The sequence below is a fragment of the Bos taurus genome, chromosome 15 (genome assembly GCF_002263795.3).
Source record: "Bos taurus isolate L1 Dominette 01449 registration number 42190680 breed Hereford chromosome 15, ARS-UCD2.0, whole genome shotgun sequence".
In the NCBI taxonomy this organism is placed as follows: Eukaryota; Metazoa; Chordata; class Mammalia; order Artiodactyla; family Bovidae; genus Bos; species Bos taurus.
The window spans coordinates 62,325,261-62,351,670 of record NC_037342.1 but is presented as its reverse complement, the minus strand read 5'-3'; the positions used below and the strand labels follow the sequence as shown (position 1 = coordinate 62,351,670).

The 26,410-nt window shown below is 35.4% G+C and overlaps 1 protein-coding gene across 3 annotated transcripts in view; it reads right to left on the bottom strand.

Annotated features, from left to right (window-relative positions):
• Positions 1–26,410, bottom strand: part of ELP4 (elongator acetyltransferase complex subunit 4) — a 257,443-nt gene that overhangs the window by 202,283 nt on the left and 28,750 nt on the right. For all 3 annotated transcript variants that reach the window (NM_001038684.2, XM_059874954.1, XM_010812747.4), the window contains exon 3: positions 19,819–19,940. In NM_001038684.2, the coding sequence (NP_001033773.1) occupies positions 19,819–19,940 (122 nt within the window). The remainder of the gene's footprint in view (positions 1–19,818; positions 19,941–26,410) is intronic.

Sequence of the window (26,410 nt, the reverse complement as noted above, 5' to 3'; positions counted from 1 at the left end):
GCTAGAAACATTTACTAACTTGTCCTTTAAAGAAAAGTTTGCTGACCTCTGAGTGATTCAAATTTTTCTTAAATAGGACAAAAACATAGCATGAAATATACTGAACTTTAAAAATGTTTTTCAAATGATACTGTTAAGCAAACAAAGAAGCAAGCTATAGATTGGGAGTAGATATTTGCTAAACACTTTGGCTCAGACGGTAAAGCGTCTGCCTGCAATGCAGGAGACCCGGGTTCGATTCCTGGGTCAGGAAGATCCCCTGGAAAAGGAAATGGCGATCCACTCCAGCACTCTTGCCTGGAAAATCCCATGGACGGAGGAGCCTGATAGGCTACAATCCATGGGGTCACAAAGAATCGGACACAACTGAGTGACTTCACTTCACTTATCTGATAAAGAATTTATACCCAGAATATAAAAGAACACACAACTCAATGACAAAAATGCAAATAGTCCAATAATAGGTGGACAAAAGAGTTGAACAGACACTCTACCAAAAGATATAAGGATGGCAAACACAAGAAGACACTCGATATCATTAATGATTGTTATTGCTGTTCAGTCGCTCAGTCGTGTCCGACTCTGTGACCCTGTGGACTGCAGCACGCCAGGTTTGCCTGTCCTTCACTATCTCCCAGAGCTTGCTCAAACTCGTGTCCATTGAGTCGATGATACCATCCAATCATCTCATCCTCTGTCGCCCCTTTCTCCTCATGCCCTCAACCTTTAGTGATTAGGAACATGCAAATTAAAACCACAACGAGTTATCACTATATGTGCACTGGAATTGTTAACATAAAATTAAAAAAATGGTCACACCAACTGTTAAAAAGAAAGCAGGGGGCTGGAATTCTTACACACCACTGATAAATCTAAACTGCACAGCTACTTTAGAGAAGAGTTTGGAAATTCTCTAAAAAGTGAATATTCACTTTCAATATGATCCAGCAATTATCTTCTTAGGTACCTGCCAAAGAGAAATGAAAACATGTCCATACAAAGACATGTACATGGACGGTCACAACTTCATTTAACTGGTAAATGGCTAAAAACGTTAGAGGAACAAACTCTACTGATACATGTAAGAATATGGTTAATCTAAAAATCATTATGTTAAATGAAAGAAGCCAGATACAAAACATTATATACCGCATGATTCCACACATGTGAAATTCTAGTCAAAGCAAAATATTAAGATGGTAAGCAGACTAGAGGTTACTAGTGGCCAAGAGATAGACTGCATCAGATATTTCAGTAACGCTGGATTTTAAATGACAAGGAAAAAAATGTTTTCAAAATATGAGGAAATCTGATATTAAGCCTGGAATTTTCCATCCAGGAAAATTATCTATTAACTCTAAGCATAAAATATGTTTTAAAAAGGCATACAGTGTTTCAAAAGCTTACCCATCACCAACTTTCCTGAAGAAAATAATCTGAAGATACAATTCAGCAGTATAAAAAAGAAATGAGGTAGAAAGTGTAAAAATTAAAACCTGGTAACACCTTTTAATGAAGGCATTATTAGACATATTGTTAGACACATTTTTCATTAAACATGAAATTTCAAAAAATATGTTTTATTTAATGTACCTTTTAGAATGGCTGTTATAAAAAAGATGAGGGGTAACAAGTTCTGGGAAGGATGTAGAGAAAAGGGAATGGAGAAAAGGGAACGCTTGTGAACTGTTGGTGGAAATGTAAATTGGTGCAGCCACTATGGAAAATGCTATGGAAGTTCCTCAGAAAATTAAATATAGAACTATCATATGATCCAGCAATCCCACTTCTAGGTGTGTATCTGAAGCAGATGAAATCATATGAAGAGATACCTGTACCTCCATTTTCACTGCTGCATTTTTTACAATAGTCAAGGCATAGAAACAACCTAAGAATCTATCAACAGATGAATGAAGAAAATATCATATATATATAACATTACTCAGCCATTAAAAACAATAAAAGGAAATTCTCCCATTTGGGACAATATGGTGGACTTGAGGGCATCCTGCTAAGTGAAATAAGTCAGATGGAGAAAGATAAATGCTATATACACTGATTTAGATGAGGGATCTAAAATATATGACCTTGCAAACATAGAGAACAGACTGGCGGTTGTCAGAAGCAGGGGAACGGGCGACGGTGATCAAAAGGTACAAGTTTCCAGCTATAAGATAAATAATTCTGTATGTGATAAATGTATAGCAGGGTGACTATAGTTAACAACACTGTATAATTGAAAGCTGCTGAGAAAGTAGATCTTACAAGTTCTCATCACAAGAAAAAATTCTAAATGTGAGGTTATGGACATTAACTAAACTTGTTCTGCTATTATTCTACAATACATACATATATCCAATCATTACGTTGTACACCTTAAAATAATAAAGCTACATGTCAATTACATCTTAATAAGACTGTTAGGGAAAAAAGAACTGCTGGGAAGAGAATAAAAAGCAGAACAAGAAAGCGAAGGACTAAACATGAAAAAATGAAAGGAACTAAAAATATGACATGATACTGAGCAACTGAAGGAATATAAAATATGAAATCCATTTTCCTGTTCCCTTCAAATGAAAAATGAGTGATTTAAAGATATACCTAAAATGATATTTTTGGAAAAAAAGAAATACTCTGGTCTTTTTGCTTTCTATTATTCAGAAATTTCTGTTAAGAGTTTACATACAATATGTTGTTTTATTTGTAAGCCCTAACATTTTTGCAGTGTGCCATCATTGATCTACCCTGCTTGAATCACTGACCCTAACAGAGATGATCACTGTATCTGTAATCTCTACCATTTGTTGCAATGCCTGTATCTAATCAAACAAAAAATTTGATTGATGTTTTGATAAAATGTCTATTTTGAGAGAATGCGAAGAATAAGCTCTTTAATAATCAAATATTATAGCCATCAATCACAGATCAGCATCCGCCCTCATTATTTTTGAAAATCCCCAGTCTTGATTTCTAACCCAGTGCACCAACAGAACACAATGTATGGCTGTTATATCTTTGCTTCCTAAGAGAAAGAATATCTCATATTTGGTTCTTTTTCACAATGTGGTACTTACAGTTCCCATGTATTTGGAAACGAGGATCATAAACATCAATAAATAAAAATAAAAAGCAGGCATCATAAGTTCCACACAGAAGACAGAATGGAAAGTATAAAATATCTTTTTTAATCAAATACATTAAGTTAGAAAATTAATATAGAAATTGGCAATACTTTCAGACAAAAAGAACTGTTTACTCTATTTTTAAAAAAAGCTATAAGAAACAAAATTATAACAAACTTGCAATACCAAAGTATACTCTAGCATTTTATATTTTATTTTTTTACCAGAAACATTTATCCTTATCCATAAGATGCTGTAAATATATTTCTTCCCCTTTTCAATTCATGTCATTTTGTGCTTACTGCTTTATTATTTTGTGGTCTTTGTTTTGGCAGATGCACAAGCAAAATCTGATTCCAACAGTTTGACCCTTCTCACTTTTTATGTTCTCTAGGGCATAATAAAACCCAAGATACAATCCCTCAGCAGTTAATGAAGCTTAACCTCCCACCCTCTTAATTACCAATGCATTACACCAACTATGGGCATCATACTCCTCTCTAAGCTATTTTACAATTCAGCAGAAGTACTACTGAGCTATTATGTAGCAACATAATCCATGCAGCATGAGAAATCCTTCTTAAAAATAAAATCTTTTGATCCTTGCAGGTTTTGGTAACTGTATAATTAATACTACTTAAGCATTATCCATGTATCAGTAAGTATATTACTTTGTTGATTTATGGGGGGTTTTGGAGGAAATATTTATTTTCTGAAAGTTTGAAAGAGATACAAATCCAAAGATATTACTGATTATCATAATCTAAATAAAAACATAGTCTAAATATCAAACTGGATATTTACAAATTAAAGGTATGTTCTCCACATTATCTTCATTTAACTATTCAAAACTATGGGGGGAGGAGTGACTTTAATTGTTAAAAGCATTCAGAAATGTAAATTAATGGAATAAGTCAGAAGATCTTGGGGTGTAGTTGATGCTACACTGAAAAGTTTTTAAACTCACAAATTTTAAGATTAGCAATTAGTGAATTATCTTGTACCAAACTAAATGCAGTACCTATTAGGGAATATCTTGGTGCGATTTCAGATATTATTTATTGGATATAAATTTAGCAAAATTACAGATATTACAAGAATGGTGAAAATCACTTTCATATCAGCATACTAAACTCCCAAGGATAAGCGGACAAAATTGATGTCTGTGATTTGGAAACTACATTAATTATATGAATCTGAAAAATAGAAAATGAAACCACTGGGATCAGAGCAGTGTCTTGATACTCTTCCACTGATACTTATCACGTTATTATCCTTATCTTTATCATGTTTCTTTTTAACATGTGAACCACAAATGTGCTGAGAAGACTGGAAAAATCTCTCAATTTGCTTGGCTAAGACAGAGGGAAGGAGAAGGATACATGAAGAACAGAAAATGGAAGTCTACACTACAAGTATTCAGAAATGAAGAGAAAGCTGCACTAAGTGAAAATAATTTCAATTAAATGCAAATATAATAATTAAGAAATATTACATTCTAAATAATCACATTTTTAGGAGTACCAGTCATAGAAGGATCTCAAAGCGTTTAGACATGTATTAACCCCTGAGTTCTACTGCAATCGAATAGTGAGAATGGGAAGATGAGGTACACATGAATTTAAATTCCTTATCTAGGTTCTAGCAGCATGCTTGGTGATACATAAATAGTACTTCTAGTCTTAACCAAAGCAGTTGGAGGTTTCAACACTGTCTATTGATGCTATTGACCAAAAGGAGTTTAAAAGGAAATGCACTGAGTTTCTTGGCATTCTAATATTAGCTTCCATAATTATTTTCTCACATATATAAAAAAAATAACTGCCAGGCTGTTAAGAACAAGTCTCTATGAGGTCTATATTAGTTTTATCAATTTTTCTTAATACATCAATTTAGATACAGAATTTATGACTTTATAATCAACATGTAAGATCTATATTACATACTCCTTCAAAACAGTCTCTTTACTTCAGACTTCTTAAGAAGAAAGCTTAAAATAAAAATTTCATGCTTTTAGTTACAGCGAAGCGAGATTGCACTGCTGGAATCTATTAATATTTTTATTCATAAAAATTGGAGTTTTCCTTTCTAGACTTTTTTTACAAAGTCAAGTTTACATATTCAAAGTTGTCAATGTTTAATCTAGCTCTGACTGTACAACCAATAAAACTCATACCCAGAGATATAAGTTAAAGTGAAGAGAGTTCCTAATTAGGTAACTAGTATTGTTAAAAATGTGAACTTCTCTGTGTGTGTATATGTGTTAGGTATGTGTGTATACATAAGTGTGCATATGTATATTTTTACCTATATTATGTTCCTACTTAGAGAAAGAATAATGAACGGTGAACAATGTAGTCCTTACAACAGGACATATCTTAATTACAATACATTTTGTGAATTGTTTTAAAAAGTAGACTAAATGCTCCACTTAATCACTGTATTAACAGGTTTAGCTAGTGAGATCATATGTAGTAACTCCTTTCAGTAAATGTTTACTGTATAAGAGTGCATATTAACCCATTTTAAGAAAACATGATATATGAAAATCTACATTGAGCAAACAAAGTTATATAATAGTAAGTTACTTTCTTCTCCTTTACGTATTAAATGCCTTTACTGAATATAAACTAAATCCTAAAAACTGTTAGTGTAACTAAAACATTCCTAAATATAGCTATTTTAAAAGTTAAGAAAGTGACAATCATAATTATTTATTAAATCAGGATCACAGAATCTTTACACTGTTGGAAAAGAAATACTTCAAAGTTTTATGGATATCTATTGTCAAAGAAATCTCAGTTAGGAACAGAATCAGGCATTATCTTCATTTAAAGGGTCCTGATCAGTTAAATTCCTAACTCAAGCACACAAGTGACTAGTTTTATTTATTTGATATTATATATTTTTAATTTTTTTCAGAATAAACAAAACTATGGAAAATGTCGCAAACAAAAATCTTTAGGGTATTGTGGGCACTAAATGAAACAATATAATTTTATTTTTATTAAAATGTGAAAATTATTTTCTGTAGTATATTTGGTTTTAGTAGAACAGAACTCATTCTCTTTTTGTTCATTGACTACTGAGAAGTAGAAGTAACTAAGAGCATAAAATAGGTTTTTAAAAATTCTATAGCACCCTGTATGTTATAGTCTATTTTAAAAGATAAACGTGAGAAGTACACTTCATAGTTTCAGATTTATTTTCTACTTCAAGTCTTCATTTTAATACTCTCTATCCTGTTTTTGAAATCTAGCAGACTTTTAGACTCAATGTATGCACCCACAATCAGCACATTTCAAATGCCTGTGATTTCATTAATATGTACCATAATGTGAAAAGATGGATGTGAGGAACTAAGGCTTTCTGCAATTGCCTGTCAGTTTCTGATAAACAAAACTTAAATCAGAAGAGAAATACTGAAAGATTCACCCCAACACTAGCTGGAGAAATAGCCCTATTTTGGGGGGGTGTTTTCAACAGTAGAGTTATCCTTTTATACATAATAAATCTTCACAGACTGTCTATTTAATTTATGATCCTTGATGGTATACTGCCTCTCTACTCCTATGGTGTCCTTTAATGTTTCATTAAATGGGACAGCATGTTAATTTGGGAGGCTGATTTTCTTTTAGTTTGAATGGCTCTGGTTTTCAAGTCATTTATCCCCCTCAAAAGAATTGAATTCTTTCCCTTCTGAATACTTTTTCAGAAAAAGTAATCAGAAGAAAAGTGAACCCTCTTTCTAATATTCTCAATATTGACTTTGTATGACTTCTTTTCCAAGAATGATAAAAGGCTCCCATATTACAGTTCCAAGATTTAAACATTTCTTTGAGTATAGCAAAACCATCAAGTATTCACAACCATCCATTTTTTATGGGTTCAAAATAAAATTTTTGAAAGTAAATGTGAAGCCTGGAATAGATGCTTTAAGATTCAGAAAGCAAAAACCTCAGATATTTAATTCTGATTTGGAACTCCAGAATACGGTAGGCAGATATTATTACTATTTTAATATGAAAGGTTAAGTGACTTGTGCAAGGTCCTGAAGCTAGTTAAGTAGCCACACAGAAATTAAAATCTAAGCTCAGATTTCAAGTATAATTCATCTTCTTGAGGGTAAATATCCTGTTACAGAGTGTGGCATTTTACTATATAACTTAGGCCACTTTTCTGCATGCAAAATTCCTTTCTTTTGTTGACTTAAGCACAAACATCAAGGCCAACTGTGTGTTCATTCCAACGTTATATCAAAAATGTTCTCACGAGCCAGTGACAGAGAGGTGGGTTTATTTTCTTTTATATTTTTATCTTATCTTTGATTTCCTCGTTGGAAAATAAGGCACATGCCATCTTTTAAAAGCTGGCTACAAATGTAGGTCACTGGAAGCAGTACTGAGCCTTTGCATGTTTTTTCTTAGTCTTTTTAATTTGCCAAAGAAGCTGTAACTGTGGCTGCCAGGGGAGAACTCAGAATTTTAAATAAGCTCTCACAAGTAGCTAGGGAGGGATTAAAAAAGAGTGAAGCCCTAGGGTCAAACAGCAAATTTCCGGCTCTACTAGCACTTCAGACTCGTAAGCACTGAAAAGCATATAGTCTGATAATTTTCTCAACAAATAAAATGTTGACAAAGAAGAGAAGGGAACATATTCTGATTATAGCTCAGCCTTCAAAGATATTGTAATATTTGTCCTTATATTATGAACAAAGGTATACAGTGATAAGCTAGTTTTGATAAGACACACATTAAATATTATATAGGCTAGAAAAAGTTAAAAAATGTGTGGGAAAGTGTGTAATGTATAAGGTGTTGAGCATGCATAAAGCTTGCCAAGTAGAATACAGAAGGGCCAGAAAAAACTTTTTAATTATTTATACCATTATATGTTACTTCTGTTCTGAATCATAAAACTACAACTTGGAGATGAGCATAAATTAAAAAAATGCTCAATGATAAATTTGGTCAACCAAAGGATGTTTCTTTAACTTCATTTTTATACCTGTTTCAATTTTTGGCACTGAAAAAAAGCTTAGGTTGGATCCGAGACATTTTTGTATTCGCCATACTCAGGAAGACCAAATAGTACTACAATGTATTAAGAGCAAACTGACCACTCACTAGATTTCTAATTTATGTTCCATGATCAGTAAATAACAGATGGATGGCAAACAGACTTAGTCATGACACCAAACTGAGAGAAGGAAAAGAAATCTTTTTATCAGTAACTCAAACATTAAATTGTTTAGCAAATAATACTGCTTTGCGAAAGTTAAAGTTGCTCAGTCATGTCCAACTCTTTGCAACCCCATGTACCATACAGTACATGGTAATACTCCAGGGCACAATACTTAAGTGGGTAGCCATTCCCTTCTCCAGGGGATCTTTCCAACCCAGGGATTGAACCCAGGTCTCCCACATTGCAGGTGGATTCTTTACCAGCTGAGCTACCAGGGAAGCCCAATACTGCTTTATCTAACTCTAAATCAACACCTCTGGTCTCAATTAAAACCAAGGAATCAAATAAAGGAAAAGACACTAGGTATAATAAATAAGATCTTAAATTTAGTTCAATATTTGAGTAAAGGGCTGATATTTTGAGGTTTAAAATAATGCTTTTAAATGATCAAGATACAAGTTTAACTTTTACTTATGGATTAAAAGACCGTAAGAGAGAATTCTGAAGATGTTAAACTAAATTTTCACACTTCATTACTTTGTTACCAAGTGAAAAAGTGACCAAAGTATTTTATTATATTAATTCATCAAATATGAATAAAGTTTATTTTAAATAAACTGAAACTCACTCCATGATTTATGATTATTATAAATAATCATTTTCAATTATTAAAGACTTTCTCAATAGCAAATATGGGAAGTTTCATCATAATTGATATTAAATTTGAAATATTTATTGACCAACACATTTGATGTTAAAAAAATATCATATGCCGTGGGCCTTTTCTAAACATTAAGGTAGGTGGGGTACTCCTGCTGGAAAGCATGTACTTTCCCTGCGTACACACTAAAACATACAACTTTGAAGCTTCTTACATGCATTCTAGGCTCCCACTTCGTTCTAACTGTGGCTGATGTTAGTGCATAATGTATGTACTAGATAACTCAAAAAGTTAATGCAACAAGTCTTTGCTCTAGGTACTAGATATCACTTCCTGAACCTATATTACCTCTCTGGCATGTTATCACTAGAAACATTCAAATTAAGTTTTAAAACTGACTTTAGTATATTATGAAACAGCATTTTGAATTTACTTCTGAAATTCTACTTTCTTTAATTCCATAAGTATTAACACATACCATCATATTGTTAAACATTATGAAAAGAATATAACAGAGAAATTTTAGCATTTTCAAGTTCTTAAGAAATGTTTGGGTGTGCAAGTGTGTTTATAATTTTTTTATTTCATATAAAAAACCAGCCTATACACTGATAAATGTTTAAATATTTTAACATAAAAATGTAATTTTATGATATTAGAAAGCATTCCATAGGAAGTTTTCATAGAGAATACCCATCACTATATTTGAGATGATCAAGAAGATTCTTTCTTTTAGATAAAAAAGTTAACTGCAAAATACTTACTGTATCTGTTTTTAAAAGCTTTAACAACATCATGTATATTGTTCTATAGGATCTTCTAAAGGGTGTAATTTTTCAGCGTTACATCTTACTGCTGACTTCCTGAAGCTTTGACTACAATAGGCATGAATATGTTTTCAAAGGATGATGGATAAATTGCTGGGTGGTTATATAACATATCTTAGGCAGCTGATGGGGCTTTTTATCCTTTACTTGTCTTTTAGTTATACACAGTTTTAAGTTAATTATGGTCTATAAGACTGTCTTTTCCCTTTTCTTATACCAGCAATATTTGCCTTGGTTATAGGTTCTAGAAATCCCCAATCACACATCACAAAATTAAAACTAAACAATTATAGCATCCTCCCCCTCCATGTTGTATCTCTAAACATTGTTAATGCCTTGGGTCTCTATCATTCATTTTTGGGCTGTTTGATGCAACAGAGTTTTCAGTATAACTCTGAGTTGGGCACACTGAAATCCCAACTGAATGTGATATAGAAAATACATAATATCTATACCTACTCTTATAGGTGCAAAAGTATTACTTATCTATATTGGTATTTAATATTTCACTTTAAATTACAGAAGTATTTTATTTTTCTCAAAGATATTAAAACTTTGTGTACTAGTATTATGAAGAATATACATAAATTTTTATTTATGTATTTTTATGTATTTATTTATATACATACATTTGGAGAAGGCAATGGCACCCAACTCCAGTACTCTTGCCTGGAAAATCCTATGGACGGAGGAGCCCGATAGGCTGCAGTCCATGGGGTGGGTTGCTAGGAGTCAGACATGACTGAGCGACTTCACTTTCACTTTCATGCATTGGAGAAGGAAATGGCAACCCACTCCAGTGTTCTTGCCTGGAGAATCCCAGGGACGGGGGAGCCTGGTGGGCTGCCGTCTCTGGGGTCGCACAGAGTTGGACACGACTGAAGAGACTTAGCAGCAGCAGCATACATTTTTATTAACTATAATTTTATCATCCAGTCTATTTTAAATGTATGAACACTAATTGGACCACATTAAACATATGTATGTTAAAAACAACACTTTCTGTAATTTCTTACAAAAAACTGAGAATGACATATTATTCTTTTAAGTCAAATCTGTTTTACTATAATCTGTTAAACATGTAAGAAACAGAAGATGACAAGTTTGAAAATTTAAAAAACATGACTTTGTTAACTGGCTGAATTCTTCTATATTCTTATTAGCCAGTAGACTTGCATGGGATTCAAATAATTCTCCCTGATCACAGTGATCAACCTCAGGGAATTTTGCATCTTTGGCCACATTAGAAATTGTTTTGGATTATACTCAAGCATGTTTAACATATGGCTAACAGGAACAGACCAACCCACAAATCTAATGATGAAGGGTGAAAAAATATGCTAGTGCTATGTGTGAGGAATGTGGGAGGAGGGACAGAGTTTAGGTGGCTATCTTTGTGTTTTGGCAAATTTGATATTCCTGTGCAACCTTATAACTTCAGGGACTTAGACCCTGACAAAGTACAAAACAAGGACCCTTTATATAATCCAGGGATATCAACTATAATATGTAAAGAGCTCATACAGAGCAATGAGGGAAAAAAAAGAGGAAAAAAATCGATTATAAAAAAAGAAAGAAATGCACAAGACTAATGACCATGGGGAAAATACTCTGCTTCACTGTAAACAAAGAAACATGCAACAAAGTAATATTTCCCCATCAAATGAACAATTTTTTAAATTATAAAAAAAGAGAAGAAACATTACTGATGAGTGAAGATTCTATTAACTCAAAAACTAGACATACCTTCAGAGTAGAGCTTCATGAAATACAAGAACATAATCAAAAGTAAAACAGTTTAAAAATGAATCACTAAATAATTTCTTAATGTACGGGAATGTTATGTGTGCATGTTATTTAGCATTTACAGCCTTTAACAAATTTGATTACTCATCTATACAAGTGATTTTAGTTAAAAGCAAATAATGGCATTAAAATCAGAGAAGATAAATTTTTCCTGAGGATTAGACACTCAACTTTATGATTAATTTACTATTTAACTTCATTGAATACATTATTGATAAATATTAAATTTTCATGTAAAGCAAACGCTATTTACATAAAAACAACTCGTTCTAGGCTACTTATAAATAAAAGAATGAAACAAACTTTGAAAATGCAGTGTCAAGTCTGCAGTGTTACGTTAAGTAAATCTAATGTCTAATACCATTAGATTTTTGTGGAGTATTTATATTATCTTTGATAATATATTCTAAGTGCATGAGATAAAGTAAAATAGATCTGATGACATTAGAACACTTTCTTCATTTAAAAACACCTACGGTAGAAAAATTAATCTGGATCAGGTAAGATGACTTGTTTCAATTCCTTTTTTAACTGTCAAAAACTGGGAGTCTTTAAACCTGGGGTATATGAAGACTTTGAAAGAGATATCTGATCATGAGAATTTTAAGGGATCAATTCCTAGATTTTAAACTCAAACAAATACTCTAGTGAAAAAATGACCTCACAGAGAATGTGCCAATGATAGATGTACAAGTTCCCCTTTCCCTATTCTCCTTTCTCACTTAATAAGTGAGAGGTTTACTTCTCGTTGCCACAGAGCACGTGGGGCATCTCCACAGCACCAAACAAAAAGCCAATTTAAAATATTTATTTGGTACAGAAAATGTGAAGGTTCTAATGACTGGAGAAACAACCCTTTCATTTGTTTTCAGCAAAATTTTATGTGGACCTAATAAATTAGACAAAGAACTTAATATATGTTGATGAACATCGTGTGATTTCTTTTTTGTGTATTACTCAGAAAAAGTAAAAGGATAATTTGAGGGACAGGGTGGCTCAGTGGTAAAGAATCCACCTGCAATGTAGAAGACGTGGGTTTGATCCCTGAGATAGGAAGATTCCTTGGAGAAGGAAATGGTGACCCACTCTGGTATCCTTCCTGGAAAATCCCATGGACAGAGAGAGGAGCATGGCAAGCTTCAGTTCACAGGGATCACAAAGAATTGGGACACAACGACCAAATAACAATACAATAACATAACTTTCTCTATTCTTTACTTAACTATGAACTGCTCACACCTGCCAAAATGAAAAATATGAATAGAGTTGATGCTGAATTCTGTCCATGAAATTCATGCACTGATACGTCTTAACGAAGCAACTTAGTACAAACATTTTTATGTCTATTGATATATTGCATGCAATTTTAATTGTAATGGTGATTGAAACAAGAAGAAATGTGTTTACAACTTAGATTCTTTTGAGACAAGAAGATTAAAATAAATTTAAAGTTTTGTTATAGAAAAACTATCAAGGTTATTAATAAATATGCTGAATATAAAACATATAAGATTCTGACAAAACTCTATGAGGAATGAGTGAAAAAATATGAATTCAAGGAAAAAATGATTGATGTAAAGTTTCCAGTTGTTAAAAACGTGTTTGCTTATGTATATACTTCTAATATTAGTACTGATAACAAATTGCTATTATTTAGATTCAGTTGAATGCATGTATAAGACTGATATAAAAGTCTTTAAGTAAAAAGGCAGTACTCACAATAACATCCATTGCAACTAAATAATATCATAAATAAATTCTTTTCATACCTTATTATAAAAGAAGATACATAGTTTTAAAAAATATTTTTAGAAATATGAGTGCAAAAATTGGGAAGAGATCAGTGTACTATCTGGAAAACTGGCCAAGATATAAGATAAGAAGGTGATAATAATTCAAAGTAGGTTAATAAATGTGAAATGCCTTCTTTGGTTTTAAATGTAATCTTTATATTTTCAGTAAAATTGTATTAGAGTTCTCCAGAGAAACACTACAAATAGGATGTGTGTGTGTGTATGTAGACACCCATATATACATGAATATATGCATATATATATCTTTCTCTAATAAAATTTATTATAAGGAACTGGCTCATATGATGACGGAGACTGACAAGTCCCCAGATATGCAGAGCAAGCTGGAGATACAGGAAAGCTGATGGTGTAATTTCTGTCAAAATCTGAAGGCTTCTGAACCAGAAGAACCAATGGTGTAATTCTAATCCAAAGGATAGCAGACTCAGGAAAAGCTAATATTTCAGATTGAACCTGACGGCAAGTAAAAGTTGATGTTCAACTTCAAAGGTAGTCCAGGGAAGAATTCTTTCTGACACAGAGGAAAGTTAGTGGTTTTATTCTACTTAGGCCTTCAACTGACTGGATGAGGCCCACCCACATTAGGTAGGGCAAATTGCTTTACTCAGTCTACCAATTTCACTGTTAATCTCATCCAAAAATATTTTCACAGAAAACACTCAGAATAATATCTGATCAAATATCTGGGTACCCTGTGGCATGGTCAAGTTGACATATAGAATTAAAGATCACAAGGCCTCCACTTGCTTACTTGGCACCCATACGTATCTCCTTAAATGATAACTGGCTCCAGATAAAGACAATAAGGAGGTTATTCTTAGCTCTGTCTCCTAAGACTTTCTTATCTTGGGTCCATCCTACCTGCACTATGGCCTGGATACTTCACATGCAGTAAGCTACGGAAATTTTAGGGTTTACTTTGCTTATTTTGCATAACTCAGCAATCACTGTCTTTTACTATGTGATGCTCAAAGGTATGTAATATGTCTCTTATTAAGTGATGTTTCATAATATTTTGTCCTGTTTTTTAGCTGTTTTAGGCATGATGACAAGTCTGGTCCTTATTAATCTATTTTGGTCACAAGGGCAACATTATCAAGAGTCTATGTTTTTTGACTTCAGCTTTGTACTTTTTTCTAGTACATCATAAACTCTATGAAAAAAATTTGCAGAATCTAATTACTTGCATGTAAGACTAGATATCTTAAGAAACTTTGATGAAATTATTTAATAATTTCAAAATCCTTCACATACTCCAAAGAAGGATATGTAAAGTACATGGAAATCTTTTAATACTAAATTGTACAAAACTTAAAGAGATGGGAATACCAGACCACCTGACTTGCCTCTTCAGAAATCTGTATGCAGGTCAAGAAGGAACAGTTAGAACTGGACATGGAACAACAGACTGGTTTCGAATAGGAAAAGGAGTATGTCAAGGCTGTATACTGTCACCCTGCTTATTTAACTTCTATGCAGAGAACATCATGAGAAATGCTGGACTGGATGAAGCACAAGCTGGAATCAAGATTGCCGGGAGAAATATCAATAACCTCAGATATGCAGATGACACCACCCTTATGGCAGAAAGCAAAGAACTAAAGAGCCTCTTGATGAAAGTGAAAGAGGAGAGTGAAAAAATTGGCTTAAAACTCAACATTCAGAAAACGAAGATCATGGCATCTGGTCTCATCACTTCATGGCAAATAGATGGGGAAACAGTGGAAACAGTGACAGACTTAATTTTTTTGGGCTCCAAAATCACTGGTGATTGTAGCCATGAAATTAAAAGACGCTTACTCCTTGGAAGAAAAGTTATGACCAACCTAGATAGCATATTAAAAAGAAGAGACATTACTTTGCCAACAAAGGTTAGTCTAGTCAAAGCTATGGTTTTTCCAGTAGTCATGTATGGATGTGAGAATGGAGTATAAAGAAAGTTGAGCGCCAAAGAATTGATGCTTTTGAACTGTGGTGTTGGAGAAGACTCTTCAGAGTCCCTTGGACTGCAAGGAGATTCAACCAGTCCATTCTCAAGGAAATCAGTCCTGAATCACTGGAAGGACTGATGTTGAAGCTTAAACTCCAATACTTTGGCCACCTGATGTGAAGAACGGACTTACTGGAAAAGACCCTGATGCTGGGAAAGACTGGAGGTGGGAGAAGGGGACAACAGAGGATGAGATGGTTGGATGGCATCACTGACTCAATGGACATGAGTTTGGGTAAACTCGGGAGTTGCTGATGGACAGGGAGGCCTGGCATGCTACAGTCCATGGGGTCACAAAGAGTCAGACACAAATGAGTGACTGAACTGAACTGTACAAATCAAGATACATAATAAAGGTGTCACAGATTAGCTTTCAAATAAAACAAGGTAGTTCTCTAAGGCAAAATGTAGAAGTATGCTGCTAAGTCGCTTCAGTCGTGTCGGACTCTCTGTGACCTCATAGACGGCAGCCCACCAGGCTTCCCCGTCCCTGGGATTCTCCAGGGAAGAACACTGGAGTGGGTTGCCATTTCCTTCTCCAATGCATGAAAGTGAAAAGTGAAAGTGAAGTCGCTCAGTCGTGTCCGACTCTAGCGCCCCCCGTGGACTACAGCCTACCAGGCTCCTCCGTCCATGGGATTTTCTACACAAAAGTACTGGAGTGGGGTGCCAAAGTATAGTATAGGCTTTAACATCAGTTGCACAGGTTGGAAGAGGGAAGAAGTAAAAAAAAAAAAAATAAATAAACATTTTAAAAACCACATAGAAATAGGCCTTCCTGCCCATGGCTTGGCAAAAATTTCCAATATGGCTATAAATCCTATATATCAGCTGTGTCTGATACAAAATCTTAGGCTCAGTATATTGTGGAATGGGCTGTGAAGAACCCATAAAAGCTTCTTTACAAGTGATTTTGGCCTTTACTCCATTGCTTGTCACAAGCAGACTACTGTTAGGAAACTGACCAAAATGATAAAGGTCAAAGGGAAAAGGAACAAAAGAAGAAACAAAAACAGAAACTAAGAAAGACAATATTACAAAGGGTTAATAAGTAGAAATAAGAATGAAGGAAAACAGGCTCTTCAGCTAGAAGGGAATCATCTGGAAAATTATACAAAGGTTTTATCTTTGGTGGTGAGTTGCCCAGTCGTGTCCGACTCTTTGCAACCCCAAGGACTGTAGCCTGCCAGGCATCTCTGTCCACGGGGATTCTCCAGGAAACAACACTGGAGTGGGTTGCCATGCCTTTCTCCATTTCTCTTGGATTTATTTTAATCTGATAAACAAAGTCTGACCCATATGAAAGAACCATGCTAGTTTTGACCTCAGTATTATAATAATTTTTATGTTTGAGAGTAGAAATTTGTTGGTGTCTCTTGACACTTATTATAAATTAGTACTTGTCATGCTACAGATTTTTAATAAATGACTTATTCATTTGCCATTTTGCAAACTATACAGTGAAATTAAAACACCCTCTGAGGAAAAAAAATGACTTTAGATTATAAATTCTAATCGAAGGATGGCTTAAACTGAGATCCTGTTCTTTACCAAGAAATTAATAATTCTAAAAGTCATGACTGTTTCATTCTTTTACAAGTGGTTGACCAGATTTCCCAGCACCACTTGTTAAAGAGATTGTCTTTAATCCATTGTATATTCTTGCCTCCTTTGTCAAAGATAAGGTGTCCATATGTGCGTGGATTTATCTCTGGGCTTTCTATTTTGTTCCATTGATCTATATTTCTGTCTTTGGGCCAGTACCATACTGTCTTGATAAATGTGGCTTTGTAGTAGAGCCTGAAGTCAGGTAGGTTGATTCCTCCAGTTCCATTCTTCTTTCTCAAGATCGCTTTGGCTATTCGAGGTTTTTTGTATTTCCATACAAATTGTGAAATTATTTGTTCTAGCTCTGTGAAGAATACTGTTGGTAGCTTGATAGGGATTGCATTGAATCTATAAATTGCTTTGGGTAGTATACTCATTTTCACTATATTGATTCTTCCAATCCATGAACATGGTATATTTCTCCATCTATTAGTGTCCTCTTTGATTTCTTTCACCAGTGTTTTATAGTTTTCTATATATAGGTCTTTAGTTTCTTTAGGTAGATATATTCCCAAGTATTTTATTCTTTCTGTTGCAATGGTGAATGGAATTGTTTCTTTAATTTCTCTTTCTGTTTTCTCATTATTAGTGTATAGGAATGCAAGGGATTTCTGTGTGTTGATTTTATATCCTGCAACTTTACTATAGTCATTGATTAGCTCTAGTAATTTTCTGGTGGAGTCTTTAGGGTTTTCTATATAGAGGATCATGTCATCTGCAAATAGTGAGAGTTTTACTTCTTCTTTTCCAATTTGGATTCCTTTTATTTCTTTTTCTGCTCTGATTGCTGTGGCCAAAACTTCCAAAACTATGTTGAATAGTAATGGTGAAAGTGGGCACCCTTGTCTTGTTCCTGACTTTAGAGGAATTCTAACACCATACACAAAAATAAACTCAAAATGGATTAAAGATCTAAATGTAAGACCAGAAACTATAAAACTCCTAGAGGAGAACATAGGCAAAACACTCTCTGAGATACATCACAGCAGGATCCTCTATGACCCACCTCCCAGAATATTGGAAATAAAAGCAAAAATAAACAAATGGGACCTAATTAACCTTAAAAGCTTCTGCACATCAAAGGAAACTATTAGCAAGGTGAAAAGACAGCCTTCAGAATGAGAGAAAATAATAGCAAATGAAGCAACTGACAAACAACTAATCTCAAAAATATACAAGCAACTCCTACAGCTCAACTCCAGAAAAATAAATGACCCAATCAAAAAATGGGCCAAAGAACTAAATAGACATTTCTCCAAAAAAGACATACAGATGGCTAACAAACACATGAAAAGATGCTCAACATCACTCATTATCAGAGAAATGCAAATCAAAACCACTATGAGGTACCATTTCACACCCAGTCAGAATGGCTGCGATCCAAAAGTCTACAAATAATAAATGCTGGAGAGGGTGTGGAGAAAAGGGAACCCTCTTACACTGTTGGTGGGAATGCAAACTAGTACAGCCACTATGGAGAACAGTGTGGAGATTCCTTAAAAAACTGGAAATAGAACTGCCTTATGATCCAGCAATCCCACTGCTGGGCATACACACTGAGGAAACCAGAAGGGAAAGAGACACGTGTACCCCAGTGTTCATCGCAGCACTGTTTATAATAGCCAGGACATGGAAGCACTCTAGATGTCCATCAGCAGATGAATGGACAAGAAAGCTGTGGTACATATACACAATGGAGTATTACTCAGCCATTAAAAAGAATACATTTGAATCAGTTCTAATGAGGTGGATGAAACTGGAGCCTATTATACAGAGTGAAGTAAGCCAGAAGGAAAAACACCAATACAGTATACTAATGCATATATATGGAATTTAGAAAGATAGTAACAATAACCCTGTGTACGAGACAGCAAAAGAGACACTGATGTATAGAACAGTCTTATGGACTCTGTGGGAGAGGGAGAGGGTGGGAAGATTTGGGAGAATGGCATTGAAACATGTAAAATATCATGTATGAAACGAGATGCCAGTCCAGGTTCGATGCACGATACTGGATGCTTGGGGCTGGTGCACTGGGACGACCCAGAGGGATGGTGTGGGGTGGGAGGAGGGAGGAGGGTTCAGGATGGGGAGCACGTGTATACATGTGGCGGATTCATTTTGATATTTGGCAGAACTAATACAATTATGTAAAGTTTAAAAATAAAATTAAATTAAAAAAATAAAAATAAAAGTCATGACTGCCTTCTCTGAGGTGAAAAGTATGCTTTGACTTAAAAAGATATAGTACTGGGTTGGCCAAAAAGTTCCTTAAGATCTTGGAAAAATCCAAAGAAATTTTTGGCCAACTCAATATTTTAATCACATATTTTAGCATTATTGCTTATTTCTTGGAAGAAAATAATTTCTGGCATTCTCAAAACCAAATAATTTTAATAAATGAGTACTTCCAATATCTGTATCATCTTCCAACTTATACCTTTGGAATACTGGTTAACATAAAATCTGACAACATTTTGCAGTTGTTTTTCTTTACCTAGCTATTTTATTAAGTTCTCATACCATCATTTAACAATAATTTTGTTTACTCTCAGTTTTAAATAGCTTATTAAAATTTTCTCACTCTGATACAAAGGTTAAAAAATTGTTCGACTCTAAAAATTAGACCATATGTTCAAATAAATCTGATACATTTTTTTAAGAGAAAAAAAGACATGTGAGGTCCCATTAATATATTTAAATACAGTTTGCACATACACAAATATATATCTTGCTTATATATACATAAGCAATATTTTTTTCATAAAACATTCAAACTATAATATTGAATTAATATATTCTATACCTGTAAAATGTCAGCAGGGTCTTCTTTTGCAGATGCAACCAACAAAGCATGGCCACTGACAATTCCTTCTGCCAGGAAATACTTGAAGAGCAAAGGAGAATAAATGTTGTATTTATCCTCTTCTGTAAGAAAAAAAAATTATAGTCAGATTCTACCATATATTAAGCATACTCAAATGCTTTTATTTTTTTCCTCTTTAAAACAAGTATATGAGGTGGAACAATAACTATGTCTTCCAAAGAAGATATATGAATGGTCAACAAGATCGTGAAAAGATGTTCCATGGTACTAAACATCAAAATAATGCAACCTGAAACACTGAAAAACCACTACATTCCTGCTAAACCAGCTGAAATAAAAATACAATACCAAGTACTGAAAAAATGTGGAGCAAATAAAACATTCCCACATTGATAGAGGCAGTGTAAAATGGTAAAATTTGGAAAACAGATTGGAAGTTTCTTATAAAGTTAAACATAAGAATCAGCAACTCCATTCCTGCTTATTACCCATAAGAGATGACAAGACATGTTCACACATAGATGTACACATAATGTTTATGATAGTTTTTCCATAAGAATCAAAAACTGGGAATGGCATAAGTGTCCATCAACCAGTGAATGGAAAAACAGATGGTACGTCCACAAATGAGGTAAGACTCAACAACAAAAGAAATGGACTGTTGATAGATGGGCAACAAAATGAATCTCAGAAACATTAAGTGAAAAAAGTCAGATGTAAAAAGTATATATGATATGACTGCCTTAATCTGATAGTCTTCAGTTCAGTTCAGTCGCTCAGTCGTGTCCGACTCTTTGCGACCCCATGAATCGCAGCACACCAGGCTTCCCTGTCCATCACCAACTCCCGGAGTTCACTCGGACTAACATCCATCCAGTCGGTGATGCCATCCAGCCATCTCATCCTCTGTTGTCCCCTTCTCCTCCTGCCCCCAATCCCTCCCAGCATCAGAGTCTTTTCCAATGACTCAACTCTTCACATGAGGTGGCCAAAGTACTGGAGTTTCAGCTTTAGCATCATTCCTTCCAAAGAAATCCCAGGGCTGATCGCCTTCGGAATGGACTGGTTGGATCTCCTTGCAGTCCAAGGGACTCTCAAGAGTCTTTTCCAACCCCACAGTTCAAAAGCATCAATTCTTCGGCACTCAGCTTTCTTCACAGTCCAACTCTCACATCCATACATGACCACTGGAAAAACCATAGCCTTGACTAGACGGACCTAGCAAAGTAATGTCTCTGCTTTTCAATATGCTATCTAGGTTGGTCATAACTTTCTGGAGAAAGCAAAACTAAATTCTAGTGCTAGAAAGATGTTAGGTGTTTGGGGACCAGGAAATATTTGGGTCTGAGAAAATTTAGGGGGGATGTTGGAAATGGTTTATACCGTGATTGTTGTGGTGGTTACGTGAGTAAATATATTTGTAAAAAAATCACTAAAATACACATTTAAAATGGGTCTTTTATCATATTAATATGTAAATTATAATTCAGTAAAGGCAGTTTATTAAAACAGTCTCCTGTGGCATACCTAAAATACCATGTGGCAATTTGTCTATAAACCTTCTTGGTACAGAATACTAAAGTAAATCCACGATCAAAAATGTAGTCGATTTAGGGACTTCCCTGGTGGTACAGTGGCTAAGAATCTTCTTGCCCATGCAGGGGACACAGGTTTGATCCCTGGTCCAGGAAGATAGCACATGCTGCAGAGCAACTAAGCCTGTGCATCACAATTATGAGTAGAGCAAAGTGATTCAGTTATACATGTATATATTCTTTTTCATATTCTTTTCCATCATGGTTTATCACAGGATATTGAATATACTTCCCTGTGCTGTACAGTAGGATGGTTACAATTATTATTGAATTTTTTATCCCACTTTTTCCACTTAATCTCACATGAATTAGTCTTCTAACTATGATGCTTAAGAGGCATAATCTAGTACATTTATGTCTCATAATTTACAATATTTAGTCATCTCCCCAATATGGACTTTTACATCACTTTCAGGCTTCTGTTACTATTAAATACAGAAGCACTGAAGTGCTTTAAATCCTGTATGTCCAAGATAGAACTCAGAAACTCATTGATTTCTTACATCAAATGTGGTCTTCTTTCAGTTTTTCAGAATAGCAGAATTTATTCTTAATACCTCTCCTCCCTCTCACCAATACACCCTTCTCTCCATGCCTAAAATTCTGTTTTATTTTCAAACTATTTTTAGAATTCACTTTGCTCTATGCCAATGTCTCTCCTCTAGGTTTGCTACCAACAGCTCTTGCTGCTGCTGCTGCCGCTGCTGCTATGTCGCTTCAGTCATGTCCGACTCTGTGCGACCCCAGGGACGGCAGCCCACCAGGCTCCCCTGTCCTTGAGATTCTCCAGTCAAGAACACTGGCGTGGGTTGCCATTTCCTTCTCCAATGCATGAAAGTGAAAAGTGAAACTGAAGTCACTCAGTCATGTCCGACTCCTAGCGACCCCATGGACTGCAGCCTACCAGGCTCCTCTGTGCATGGGATTTTCCAGGCAAGAGTACTGGAGTGGGCTGCCATCACCTTCTCCGACAGCTCTTGCTAGACAGCTGCAATTTCCTCTTACTTCTTTGCATCCACTCTAATCTTCCTTCAATTTAGCAGTGACCTTTTCAAAATATTCAATACAAACTTGATTATGTCACTTCCCTACTTAAAATCTTTTAGTGGTTTCTCATTGCTCCTGGGAGAAAGAACGAAATCCTTTAGTGTGGCCTATAGTCTCTGCATGGTTGTAGCCAAGGAGGAGAGCTTAACGTGCAAAAATAAAAATACTTGTTAAAAGTGGTGTAACAAAATATATGATTATTGTTTTTCCTTTAGAAGGTACATAATGGTCACTGAATAACTATTCAGTAAAGAAAAAAGTAAACCTAAATTATTTAACTGTGTTGTGCAGTGCTTAGTCACTCAGTCATGTCTAACTCTTTCAGATCCTATGGACTATAGCCTGCCAGGGTCCCCTGTCCATGGGGATTCTCCAGGCAAGAACACTGGAGTGGGTTGCTATGCCCTCCTCCAAGGTATCTTCCCAACTAAGGGATCGAACCCATGTCTCCCACATTGCAGGTGGATTCTTTACCATCCAAGACACAATTATTTAACTAGAAAAATAGAAATAATTATTTATAAAATTGAGGACACATAATACCCAGGTGGCACTAGTGGTAAAGAACCCACGTGCCAATGCAAAAGATGTAAGAGATGTGGGCTTGATCCCTGGGTTGGGAAGATCCCTGGAGAAGGGCATGGCAATTGACTCCAGTATTCTTGCCTGGAGAATCCCATGGACAGAGGAGCCTGGCAGGCTACAGTCCATAGGGTCACAAAGATTTGGACACAACTGAAGTGATTTAGCATGCAATACTCAGAAGGGCAATAAAATATACGCACTAGTACTGCAAAGAGCTGGACTCAACTGACGCAACTGAGCATGCACGCACATACTGTGTAAACTATAGATATTCGCTTGTAGACTATAAAAAATATTGAATAATTTATCATCAGTGAAGACGTAAAACAACTAAATTAAATGGCAAAGCTCCCACTTTTTTACCTACTTCTTAAATGACTAAGGGTTTTGACTTTTTAAAAAAATCTACATACAATCGCTACTGATCTAATCTATATTCATATCTTAAATTACTATCTCTAGTAGTCATACTGCATCTGAACTCAGGACTTTAGTATAAATGAACTTCACCTCATTGGCTAGCTAATTCCCTTAAATCCTCCCAAATTCAGATTAGATAACCTCATTTTTGGAGAAGCTATCCTCAAGCCTAGCTGACATGATCAGAGTGCCCTTGGGCATAGTGTTAACTGCTACAAATAGCATTTAATACATATTATTGAAATTTCGCCACTAAGCTAAAAATTCCTCATGACAGAGAACACATCTTACTGTTACATCACTAGTACTGTGCATATTCTTGTTGTTCAGTCGCTAAGTTGTGTCTAACTCTTTCAAGATTCCATGGATGTAAACAAGCAGGCCCCTCTGTCCATGGGATTCTCCAGGCAAGAACACTGCAGTGGGTTGCCATTTCCTCCTCCAGGGAATCTTCCTGACCCAAGGACTGAACTTATGTCTCCTGCATTGCCAGGTGAATTCTTTACTGAGCCACCAGGCAGGCCCACTGGGTACATAGTACACAGCAAATACTTATAATTATTAAGGGGAAAACAAAAATTTACCTTGTAAACTCAGATCTACTGTACTTTGGCAGAAAACATATCTTATTGTAGACACACACACACAAACACTATCAGATCAGATCAGTCGCTCAGTCATGTCCGACTCTCCGCGACCCCATGAATCGCAGCATGCCAGGCCTCCCTGTCCATCACCAACTCCCGGAGTTCACTCAGACTCACATCCATCGAGTCAGTGATGCCATCCAGCCATCTCATCCTCTGTCGTCCCCTTCTCCTCCTGCCCTCAATCCCTCCCAGCATCAGAGTCCTTTCCAATGAGTCAACCCTTCGCATGAGGTGGCCAAAGTACTGGAGTTTCAGCTTTAGCATCATTCCTTCCAAAGAAATCCCAGGGCTGATCTCCTTCAGAATGGACTGGTTCGATCTCCTTGCAGTCCAAGGGACTCTCAAAAGTCTTCTCCAACACCACAGTTCAAAAGCATCAATTCTTCGGCGCTCAGCCTTCTTCACAGTCCAACTCTCACATCCATACATAACCTCAGGAAAAACCATAGCCTTGACTATATGGACCTTTGTTGGCAAAGTAATGTCTCTGCTTTTGAATATGCTATCTAGGTTGGTCACAAACACTATAATAGTTATCAATCCTACTCTTTCAAAGACTGCATGGGGCAGCAAAAACTAATGGGGTAAGATCACCCATTTAGGGATTAGCAAAAAAAGTCAAAAAAATATTTAAGCTGTTGAAGCTGAAAACTACCAATACCGTGAAAAAATTTTGAGGTTGTACAATAAGCATTTTGTTAATCTATTTAATAAATACTCATACCACTGGGCAGACAAATATGATAACGATGTGACAGAACTGCCAAAAAGCAAATGTAGTTTTGGCCTATATTAATAGTCCAATTCCTAGTTTGAGAGAGATGACTGTTCAGTTATATTCTATGGTAGTTGACCAGACTGATAATAATATATTTCATTTGAGGACTTACATAGACTAAAGCATCTTCCAAATGGGTGACCAGGAGGGTGAAGGGACTGGAATGCATGAGAAATGAGTATTTTCCTTGAAGAGAAAGAGACCCAAGGGATGCAAGTGAGTTGGCTTCAAATATTTCATGGGCTGTCATATGGCAATGGAATTACACTTGCTCATTAATGAATCAAGGCAAATTAGAAGTGGTCAAATAGGAGGTGGCAAGAGTGAATGTCGACATTCTAGGAATCAGTGAACTAAGATGGACTGGAATGGGTGAATTTAACTCAAATGACCATTATATCTACTACTGTGGGCAGGAATCCCTTAGAAGAAATGGAGTAGCCATCATAGTCAACAAAGAGTCCGAAATGCAGTACTTGGATGCAATCTCAAAAACGACAGAATGATCTCTGTTCGTTTCCAAGGTAAACCATTCAATATTATGGTAATCCAAGCCTATGCCCCAACCAGTAACACTGAAGAAGCTGAAGTTGAACGGTTCTATGAAGACCTACAAGACCTTTAGAACTAATACCCCAAACGGATGTGCTTTTCATTAGAGGGGACTAGAATGCAAAAGTTGGAATTCAAGAAACACCTGGAGTTACAGGAAAATTTGGCCTTGGAGTACAGAATGAAGCAGGCAAAGGCTAATAGACTTTTGCCAAGAGAACACATTGGTCATAGGAAACACCCTCTTCCGAGAACATAAGAGAAGACTCTACACATGGACATCACCAGATGGTCAACACCGAAATCAGATTGATTATATTCTTTGCAGCCAAAAATGGAGAAGCTCTATACAGTCAACAAAAACAAGACCAGGAGCTGACTGTGGCTCAGATCATGAATTCCTTATTGTCAAATTCAGACTTAAATTGAAGAAAGTGGGGAAAACCACTAGATCATTCAGGTATGACCTAAATGAAACCCCTTATGATTATACAGTGGAAGTGAGAAATAGATTTAAGGGACTAGATCTGATAGAGTACCTGATGAACTATGGACAGAGGTTTGTGACACTGTATAGGAGACAGGGATCAAGACCATCCCCAAGAAAAAGAAATGCAAAAAAGCAAAATGGTTGTCTTAGGAGGCCTTAAAAATAGCTGTGAAAAGAAAAGAAGTAAAAAGTAAAGGAGAAAAGTAAAGATATACCCATTTGAATGCAGAGTTCCAAAAAATAGCAAGGAGAGATAAGAAACCTTTCCTCAGCAATCAATGCAAAGAAACAGAGGAAAACAACAGAATGGGAAAGACTAGAGATCTCTTCAAGTAAATTAGAGATACCAAGGGAACATTTCTTGCAAAGATGGGATGGATAAAGGGCAGAAATGGTACAGACCTAACAGAAGCAGAAGATATTAAGAAGAGGTGGCAAAAATACACAGAAGAAC